The following is a 10,576-nucleotide window of genomic DNA, read 5'->3' as shown; positions in this document are numbered from 1 at the left end:
TAGTGTGTGAAATATGGACCATTCCTCATCGATTATTTTGCAACAAAAGACATGAAAGACTTTTGGAGTCTATAAATGTTTAGGAACAAAGCAAACTGACTTTATAAATTTTAATACTTTTTATTCTGAAAGAAATGTCTTAAAGTCAAAAAATAAAAAGCAGCATTTATGATAGGGCAGAACTTTTTAAAAAATTGTCTTCATTGCAATTATGAAGGAGAATAAGAACATTCTCAATTGAGATGAGTTCCTACCTGCCAGGGCTAATCACAGGGACTAATGATATTCTGAGATACACTACCTTGATCTCCAGAAGATATGCTACCACTGTATTATATTATTAATGTTTCCTAAAGCCAACATAAGATCAGAATTAACAGAAACACAAACTATAGATTCAGGAAATTGATTATAATCAATTATTAAAATGTTTTAACCAAGATTCATTGAGAAAATGAGGTGTAGGTACTAAAGAGAATCAAAGGACTACTAACATTTAAAAAGTACTAAGAATGAGATGCTATATTGCTAAAAATAAATTTTATTTTTTTCTGAATATTGTAAGATTAGGGAAATGGAAATAGTTTTTTAATTAGATGGCTGTGTCAGTGACCAGAAGATTTAGTTGATGACTCCTTTGGAATTACTTCATATTAGAAAAATGTCAATATCTGGTACATAATAGTAGTTGCCATCTCTACTGGATTTAGCAAAAGTAAATGGTCCTAAATAATCATCCTAAATAAATTATGCCTGAAGGTATGAAGTGGAGTGAATAAAACCACTTATGAAACAGGCAACAGATTGCCTAAACAGGCTTTATCAATCAGACTTCTGCATGTATTTAGAGTTAAGTTGTACACTCAGTCCTGATCTGTTCTCTGACCTCCAGGCATTGATGATTTGTGTCCTTCCCTATATTAATGACACTAGTTAGAATTCTTATTTGAAGAGGTGTCTTCTTTAATTTCAGCCTGTAGAATTAGACATTACCATGGGGAAAGATGACAGTCTGTGCACATCCCTCCATTTACAGTATTTCTCAGGAACTAGGAAATAGAGAACAGTCAAAAATGATGCAGAGAGATCATAAGGATGAAGATTTTGCTACTCGTATTTACTGATTCTCATAAGGCTGTTTCAGAAACATAGAGGAAGCTGTCAGACTGTCAGAAATTAAGAAGGAGGTCATGGATGGGCAGTGGAGCAGATGGTATTAATGCTGAATAAGTATTTCTTAAAAATAGGAGCATACAGGGAAATAACTCTGGAAATATGGTATATAGCCAAATTATAGTAGTTCAACTTCTAAACATTTTTTGATGATACTAGTTATATAATTAAAGTATTACTTAAGAAGGGTGATTTTTGGGTCATATTCATGCTAGATGGGGAAAAGTAAACTATCCTGAATTACAGGAATTAAGTAATCCATTCAGGAAAGCAAATGAGAGATTTAAAAGAAGCAGAATAGGTGAGATGCTTATAATAACACATCTGAAAGAAATGTTGTATCAGACAGTAGAGATAAGATTGAGTTTTGTTGTGGTCATATAAAACTTTACATGAATATGATTAATATACAAGCACCTAGGTGATAGTGCTTAGTACACTGTAGTAAATATGACTATATTGTTTAGGAAAGAATTAGGGGGAAATGGTACATTCATGCAGATTCAGTCAGCATTAATATGTTAGGGATATGACTAGACCTTCCATATACTCATTCCCTTTCACACAGGAATAAATCCTTTGGGGAAGGTATAAAAAACTGAAGAGAAAGTCCCCTAGGAGAAGGGAAGAAGGCAAGATTTTAAATGACATTCTTATGAAGGATGAAAACCAGGACATGCCAAAAGGAGGAATTTGGGAACTAGAACTACCAGGAGAGTTTAGTGAAATGAAGCATGTATATAATGCATCATTTTATCTAACATCTATTGCATTCTCACCATGTCAAGTACTGTTTTGTTTGTTTTTCTGTTGTTTTTATTGTCATTTTGTGCGGTTGGGTTGGACTGGGTTGAGTTTTCAGCCCTGAAGATTGAACCCAGAAGGTGCTCTACCTGAGTCAAATCCTCAGCTTTATTTCATTTTGAGACAGGGTCTTGCTAAGTTGCTGAGGATCTTGCTAAATTGATGAGGCTGGCCTAGAACTTGTGATCTTCCTGCCTCAGTCTCCAGAGTCACTGGGATTATGGGCATGTGTCACCATGCCCAGCTCAAAGGCTGTTTTAAGTTCTTTACTCACAGCAAGTTTGTTTCTTGTAGTATTGGGAATCAAATTCAGGGCTTCACCCAAGCTAGACAAACACTCTACCACCAAGCTACACTCACAGCCCTGAAGTATTGTTAATTTCAATGTAATGGATGCATATATTGAGATATAATGAGATGAAGTAACTGGTTTGATAGGGTAAGTGATGGAGTTAACCCGGCAGTTCAGATTCTAATTCTTCATTTTAAACCAATACATTACATTTGTCTTTCTAGATCATTGAATGTAAGAAAGAAAATTAACAAACTACTTTACATAAGCTGCATAGTGCCCCAAATTTAGATTTAGACAAAAGATTAAAATGAATAAATTTTGTTTTAAATTCTAGCTTTTTATCTCAAAGAGATGTCACTTGCTTTCAAGATCAGACTTCATTGTGACAGAAAATATTTGAAACGAGTTCAATTATAAGTTTGGCTCCTTAAGAAGAATCATATTCTTAAGATAATTTTTCTTTGAACATTTCATCACAAAGCAATAAATAAGAATATTGTTATTGGAGCTATAGTTTGCTTCCAACACTAATACCATGATCTTTATGAATTTCACAGATGTGCAGGTACTTTTCTATTGTAGAACTCAAGTTATTCCAAAAACATTTAACAAGAAGTCTACACTGTGTTAAATTGGAGAGATAAGAGTGAAAATTACCCAATCGTATATACTGAATAAATCTTGAAATCAGACAGTTGATTTGGATGACTTCCAAAATTCTTGTGAAATCCTTTATATGCATGAAGAACAGAGTAAATACACATAGTATTAGGCTGATCATAATACAGGACTGCTGCAAGAAGCAGATACTAATTTTGATAAAACACAACAATAGTATGTAAGGAGACTCAAGTGAAAGATAGACTAGACTCTCTGGAGCTCAACAATTCAGAAATAGACTTTAAAAAAAAAAAACATGATTATCACTGAAATTCAAGCCAAGTCTGGAAATTAAGAAGCAAGGGATATCTTAAAGCACATATCCTTAAGATAATGAGACAGAAAATGTTCAAACAGGAAGGATAGATTCAAGAGGCATGAAGTGCAAAACCAAGAGTAGTTCCAGAAAGATTTTTTTTTAAATTTTTTTTTTATTTGAACTGAGGAGAGGAGGTAAGAAGGAGGGAAAGACAAGTATTCTGAAGTTCTCAATTTGGTTGACGTGGTGGAAAGCTAGGAAAGAAATAGGTCATACTGCTATGTGCACTAGTTGGTCTCTTATTTTAAAATAATAAGAAGAAAATATGTAATGAAAAAAGAACAGAAGTACACAGGACTTCCATGTTAGTAAGAGGGTAATGAGATGCATATGGTCTTAAAGCAGCAAAAATCAAAAATCAGAAAGCTATTTTTTTTGTTGATGATATGATTGCAAACCTAGAAAACCTAAAATAGTTCAGGAAAAACAGAACTCCAGAATGTTGTAAGGTACCCACCTATTATGAAATAAATGAATAAATAAACAATTTTCTCCTTTTCAACAGGTTTCAATTTTGTGGCATTATTTCCATGTGGAAATCAGGAAGTATAAGTCTGTTCATTCCCTGATAGCCTTCTTAAATTCTTAAGTAACTTGTTCACATTCTACCTTCCCGATGATACACTAGAGACCAAGCTAAATCTGAGGCTACATGTTTAAATGACCCAAGACCAAGACATGGGAAAAGTTTCTGGGGTTAGTTCTCTGTGATCTGAGCACAGTATAAACTCTTCACTGTACAAGGGCAAGGTGACCTTCAGTTTTTGACATCTGGGACATTACTCCATAGCCAGGATGTCCTTTTCCACTTGAAGACTTTCCCCCTCCTCGTGTGCTCCTCAGGTAACAGTAACTGCAGGGTCATCCTTGCACTTGAAGTTGATGGATGGAGGAAATCACTCAGTGGTGTCTGAATTTGTGTTGCTGGGACTCACCAGTTCTTGGGAAATTCAGATTCTCCTTTTTCTGTTCTTCACGACATTTTATGTAGCAAGTATGCTGGGAAACCTTCTCATTGTGCTCACGATCATCTCAGACCGTCACCTACACTCCCCAATGTACTTCTTGCTGGCCAATCTCTCCTTCATCGATACAGGCGTGTCCAGCATCGCCACTCCAAAGATGATTTACGACCTCTTCAGAAAGCACAGAGCCATCTCCTTGAAAGGCTGCATCACACAGATGTTCTTCATTCACACCGTGGGAGGGACAGAGATGGTGCTGCTGACCGTCATGGCCTACGACCGCTACGTGGCCATCTGCAAGCCCCTCCACTACCTGACCAGCATGAGCCTGAGAACGTGCACTTCTCTTCTGGCTGTGGCCTGGACCGTTGGACTCATCCACTCTCTGGTCCAGCTGGCTTTTGTTGTAAACTTGCCCTTTTGTGGAACCAACAAAATGGATAGCTTCTACTGTGATTTTCCTCGGTTCATCAAACTCGCGTGTGCAGACACTTACAGACTGGAGTTTCTGGTCGTTGCCAACAGTGGGTTCATCTCCACGGGCACCTTCTTCATCCTGATCGTGTCTTACGTCTTTATCCTGGTTACGGTTCGTAAACACGCTTGGGGTGGTTCAGCCAGGGTCCTCTCCACTCTCTCAGCTCACGTCACTGTGGTGGTCTTTTTCTTCGGTCCTTGCATCATTGTCTATGTGTGGCCCTTCCCTGCCTTACCCATAGATAAATTTTTAGCCATATTTGATGTTCTTATCACTCCTTTTATGAATCCTATCATCTATACCTTTAGAAATAAGGAGATGAAAGTGGCAATGAGGAGACTCTATTTTAAGGCTTTAACAAGCTTTAGGAAGAGGTTTTTTACACAAAGACCTCTGGGTTCATATTGGCAATCCTTGGAAAGTAACTTTTTAATTAAAAGAGTTCAAAAATCTTTTCCAATTTAATGAGTGTTTTAAATATGTATTGTGAACTGTATCCTTAAGGACTTTATTTCCATATGGTCAGTCCTTTCTAGGGAAACCTTGCTGTAAGGACTCTGAAAACACTGAGGAGTGAATTCTGCCTTGGAATGTTAAGTTTATAACTGGAAATACTGTCTGTCTTTGAAGATCTTGGGGACAGTGATTGCTGAAACCTCACACACTAGGCATATTCCCCATTCATAGTGTTGGACATTCTTCTATTTGACAATGACTCTCAAACACATATATCTTTTAATACACATATTTAACTATATTCATGCCCTGTGATTCTCTCACCTAGAGGAACAAACAAAATGAAGATAATTACCTACCCAGGTCTAATAATTAGAGACTTTTAACATCTGAATTTGTTCACTCACAGATTTAGGTAGTACTAAGGTTTTTAAATTTAGCTAGAATTGGAAATAGAAAACAAAAGTGGGGTAAAATCATGGAGACACAACTCAATAAGCCATAATAGTTGTTATTTCCCAATGAAATGTTTTGAGACCAGATGATATAAATTTGTATAGTACTCAATATTTATGACAATTTTCTACCCCAATTATTTCCTAAACAATATCCATTATTTGTATATTGCAAAGTATGTGACTATTAAATGATTACAAATAGATTGACCATTTGGGAGCTAAAAAGAGGAGTACTGGTTCATGAATAAGTGAATAAAATGAAAAAAAATCTGTTTCATGTGAACTATGTTCATAACTATGAAAAATCAAAATGCAAAAATTATAACAAACTGTATTATAAAACTGTCTGTAAATGAAGAGATATAAAGATATAATGAAGAAATACATTAAACTTTCCATGAGATAAGATTTATTATATACAATTATTTTTAAAAGTAGATATACCATTTGGAAATAGTGTGACTGTTCTCAGTCACCACCTACAATTCAAAGATAATATCTCACTATTTTCTCTGCATTACCAGATGAGTGGCAGCAGGTACCATATGCACACATTATTATTCACGTGTTAGTTACTCAAGTCATTAAGAAACTGGCCTGCCATCCATCAGATCCCAGGTGACCTGTGGCAATCCTTATAATGGCAACAAGAGACTGTTAGTAAAAGACTGGAAGACAACATTCAAGTATCCCATTTGTTTACAATAAAAAAAAAAGATTTCTGATAAATCTTTATCCAGTCCTCTGCATGGATTTGCCACTGAACTTCAGCAAAAAGATCAGACTCTTTCAAACTGTGGTCAGATTTTTATGGATTCCTTATTTGTAATTCTTGCTGTAATAGATTTAAGTTTCATGCTAAGCATTGTGTGCCTCTGAACTAGCCTCCCAAACTTCTAACACCAATCCTGACTTTTTCTTGAACTCTGTACCATGTAATTTGAATAAGAAATTCCATGTTTAACTTTCATTAAACTTGCCATCTTCCCTTAGAAACCTGGCTTCTTTCCCCTAGCTTGGTGATGCCTTCAGTCTTTTCAAGCTAGAATTCAGAGAGGTGCCTAGATTCTGTTCCCATCAGCTGGAATCTGTATATTCTTTTTTTTAAATATATTTTTAGTTGTAGATAGACACAATACCTTTGTTTTATTTATTAGTTTTTATGTGGTGCTGAGGATTGAACCTAGTGCCTCACACATGAGAGGTAAGCACTCTACCACTGAGCTACAATCCTCTTCCCTGTGTATTCTTTTTAATATTACACATGTTTGTCCTTCCTCTCTCTTTTCAGTATCATTTCCTTAGTCCAGTATCTGTCATTTCTCAGCTCCTAATTGATCTCTGGGCATGAAGTCTCCTCACAAAGGTACTAGGAGAGATTTTCTGCAATGCAAACCTGATAATGAGACTGTTCTCAGTCACCACCTACAATGTAAAGTTGGAATTCCTTTGCTTCTCCATATTTCTCAAACAGGAGTGATGAAATCTTGGTGTGTTTTGATGTGAATATATGATATCGCATTTTGAGGAAACAAGTGCACTCTTGAACACAAAAACCTGTAATCTCTGACACAATTGAAGACCTTCAATAATTGATGTTTCTGGAATACAACATAGCATAGCATGGCCCACAATAAATTTAGGTCACTGATATGATTATGGAAGACAAATACAGAAGGTACCTGAGTCATCAAAGAGATCTAAAAGGAAATCTAAAAACCTCTCAAAATAAAAGAACATGGAAACACAACATACTAAAATGTATAAGATACAACAAAAGTAGTATTAACAAGAGGGAATTTTATAACAATAAGTGCCCATATTAAAAAAGGATTTCAAACAAGCAACATAGTGATGCAACTCAAGGAACTAGAAAAGCAAGAACAAACCAAATTCATCTCTAAGTACACACACACACACACAGGCAAAAAGAATAAAATCTTGTCATTTGCAGCAACATTATTGGAACTGAAGGGAATTATGAGAAGTAGGTAAAATAAAACAACAAAACAAATGCCACATGATCTCACACATAGTTAGAAGCTAAAATTTTGAGTTCATGAAAGTAGAAAATAAAATAGTGGTCACTGGAGGCTAGGACAGATAGGGAAAAGGGTAGAAGTAGCTGGATAACAGATTCCAAAATACAGTGAAGTGGGAGGAATGGTTTTGAGTGCTCTTTGGCACAGTAGAGGAACCGTAGTTTAGAACAATGTAGTTCATGTTTATAAAGAACTAAAACAAAGAAGTTAGAAGACTCTTGACACAAAGAAATGATAAACATTTAAGGAAACATAAATATCAATCACCTTAATTTGATTATTGTATACACGTACAGAATTACCACACTGTGTCCTGTAAATATCTACAATTTGTATATCAGTTTGAATTTTTTAAGTTTTTTTTAAACAATTGAGGAAGTTTGTTTTGACATGTTTACACATTCACAGCATGAAGTTAAAAACAAAAACAAAGATAATTCTTTATCAAACCTCCCCTTGACTACAGTTGTCTAGATATTGTTTTAAAAAACAGGTCAAGTTCCAAAATTATAATTATCTAAATTTGTCCAGTTTAGCAACAGCCTATATATTCTACTACTTAAATGAATTAGTAAAATACAGTATTGTGGCTAATTTACTAAAAATGAGAGCATTATCTCAGTATCTTTTAAGTTATTTTAAAAGAGAAAAATACAAAGGAATTTTCAATAATCTTCCCTAGAGGAAACCTAGAACGACATTTAGAACATTAGAATCTCGTAAGATTCTTTAATTTGGAAATGTAGCTACAATACTAATTGTTGTTCTAGTCCTAGCTCACTATGAAATGATTAATCACAAAATAAACCTTTCACACCTCAAAAAATAATAAAAAAACAATTTCTAAATGGGCAATGGATTTTAATATACATTTTCCCATACAAGATATAAATGACAACAGGTACATGAAAAAATGCTCAACAATACTAATCATCAGGGAAACAAAGCAAAGCCAAAATGAGATATCACCTCATTCCAACACAAATGAATGCTATTAAAAATACTAAATATAACAAGTGCTGAAAAGGATGTGGAGAAAAAGGAACACTTGAATACTGTTGGTGGGAATGTAATTTAGTACAATCATATGGAAAACAGCATGGAGATTCCTTAAAAAGTTTAAAAATAAAATTGCATATGATTCATCAATCCCACTACTGGAGATATTTTGAAAGAAAATGATATCAGTATGTAAAAGAGACATGTACATTCCTGTGTTTATCACAGCACTCTTCACAATAGCCAAGTAGAGAATCAACATAAGTGTCTGAAGAAAGAACAAAGAAAAATGTGGTACATATATACAATGGAATACTATGCAGCCATAAAATTAATGAAATCCTGTGATTTGCAGCAACATGCATGGAACTAGAAGATGTGATATTAATTGATATAAGTCAGGTACACATAGACAAATATCCCATGATCTTACTCACATATGGAATATAAAAAGTTGATTTCATAGAAGTTGGGAGTAGAATAGTGGTTACCAGAAACTGGAGAGTGGAATGAAGAAAGGTTAGTAAATGGATATTAAGTTATAGATAGAAGAAATAAATTCTGGGGTGATATTCCACAGCAGGGTGAATATGGAAAAACGATAACGTATTACACTTCAACAAAAGTAGAAGAATGGAGAAGAAAGTTTGTACATAAAGAAATTATAGGTTGCTACACTTATAGACAGGAGGAGACCTGAGCACTGGGGGAGGGGCAGAGCCAGCGCTCTGGACCCGCCTGGGCCTCCTGTGGTAGAAGGTCTGGGCAGCCCGATCGCCACCAGGAGCCACTAATGCCACTGCGGAGCAGAGTGAGGGATCGCAGGTCCGGTTTAGTCCCCCTCTCCGTTACTCAGGAGGGGCAAAAGGGAGCAAGTGCTGATGTCAGGTATTCAGATAAGAATGGACAGAATCATCTAGAAGAAAAATGAACTATGCAGATTCTGGCCAACTCAAAGATGAGAACAGAGACATCACTGGAAACTTCTATCAGTGAGTTATGACAGGCCCTCAAAATCAAAGACCACACACGGTAAAGCTCCACAGGCTCCGTGTGGTAATACAGTGTTGTTTATAGCATCGGCAGAAAATAGGCTGGTTTCATAGTTTAACTATTGTGAGTTGAGCTGCTATAAACATTGATGTGGCTGCATCACTGAGGTCGCTGATTTTAATCCTTTAGGTATAAACTGAGGAGTAGGGTAGCTGGGTCAAATGGTGGTTCCTTTTCATCTTTTCTAAGGAATTTCCATACTGCTTTCCATAGTGGTTGCACCAATTTGCAGTCCCGCCAGCAATGTATGAGTGCACCCTTTTCCCCATGTTCTTGACAACATTTATTGTTGCTGGTATTCTTGATAATTGGCATTCTGACTAGGTTGAGATGGGACCTCAGTGTATTTTTGATTTGCATTTCTCTAATTGCTAGAGATGTTGAACACTTTTCATGTATTTGTTGATTGATTGTACTTCTTCTGTAAAAGTGTTTGTTCAGATCTTTAGCCTATTTATTGATTGGGTTATTTGTTTTTCTGGTGCTAAGATTTTTGAGCTCTTTATATATCCTGGGGATTAATGCTCTATCTGAGGGACACGTATTAAAGATTTTCTCCCATTCTGTAGGCTCTTCCTTCACGTTATTGATTGTTTCCTTTGCTGAGAAGAAGCAAAATCCCAGTTTAGTTTGAATCCATCCCCCTTATTGATTCTTGATTTTACTTCTTGTGCTTTAGGAGTCTTGTTAAGGAAGTTAGTTCCTGAGTTGAGCTGGTGGAGACTTAGGCATGCTTTTTCTTGTATTAGGCACAGGGTCTCTGTTCTGTTGCCTAAGTCTCGATCCATTTTGAGTTGAGTTTTGTGCAGGGTCGGGGGGAGACAGGGGTTTAATTTCATTTTGCTACATATGGATTTCCAGTTTTCCCAGCACC

The 10,576-nt window shown here is 35.8% G+C and overlaps 1 protein-coding gene across 1 annotated transcript; it reads left to right on the top strand.

Moving 5' to 3' along the window:
* The first annotated feature begins 4,133 nt into the window (after window positions 1–4,133).
* Window positions 4,134–6,230, top strand: LOC124975647 (olfactory receptor 4F3/4F16/4F29-like). The gene is made up of 2 exons (XM_047538250.1): window positions 4,134–5,115; window positions 6,133–6,230. The coding sequence occupies exons 1-2, from the start codon at window positions 4,134–4,136 to the stop codon at window positions 6,228–6,230; spliced, it is 1,080 nt and encodes a 359-aa protein (XP_047394206.1).
* Window positions 6,231–10,576: the final 4,346 nt, after the last annotated feature.

This window comes from Sciurus carolinensis, unplaced genomic scaffold, assembly GCF_902686445.1.
Source record: "Sciurus carolinensis unplaced genomic scaffold, mSciCar1.2, whole genome shotgun sequence".
Lineage (NCBI taxonomy): Eukaryota > Metazoa > Chordata > Mammalia > Rodentia > Sciuridae > Sciurus > Sciurus carolinensis.
Note: the sequence above shows the minus strand (reverse complement) of the source record. Positions and strands in the feature narration are given on the sequence as shown.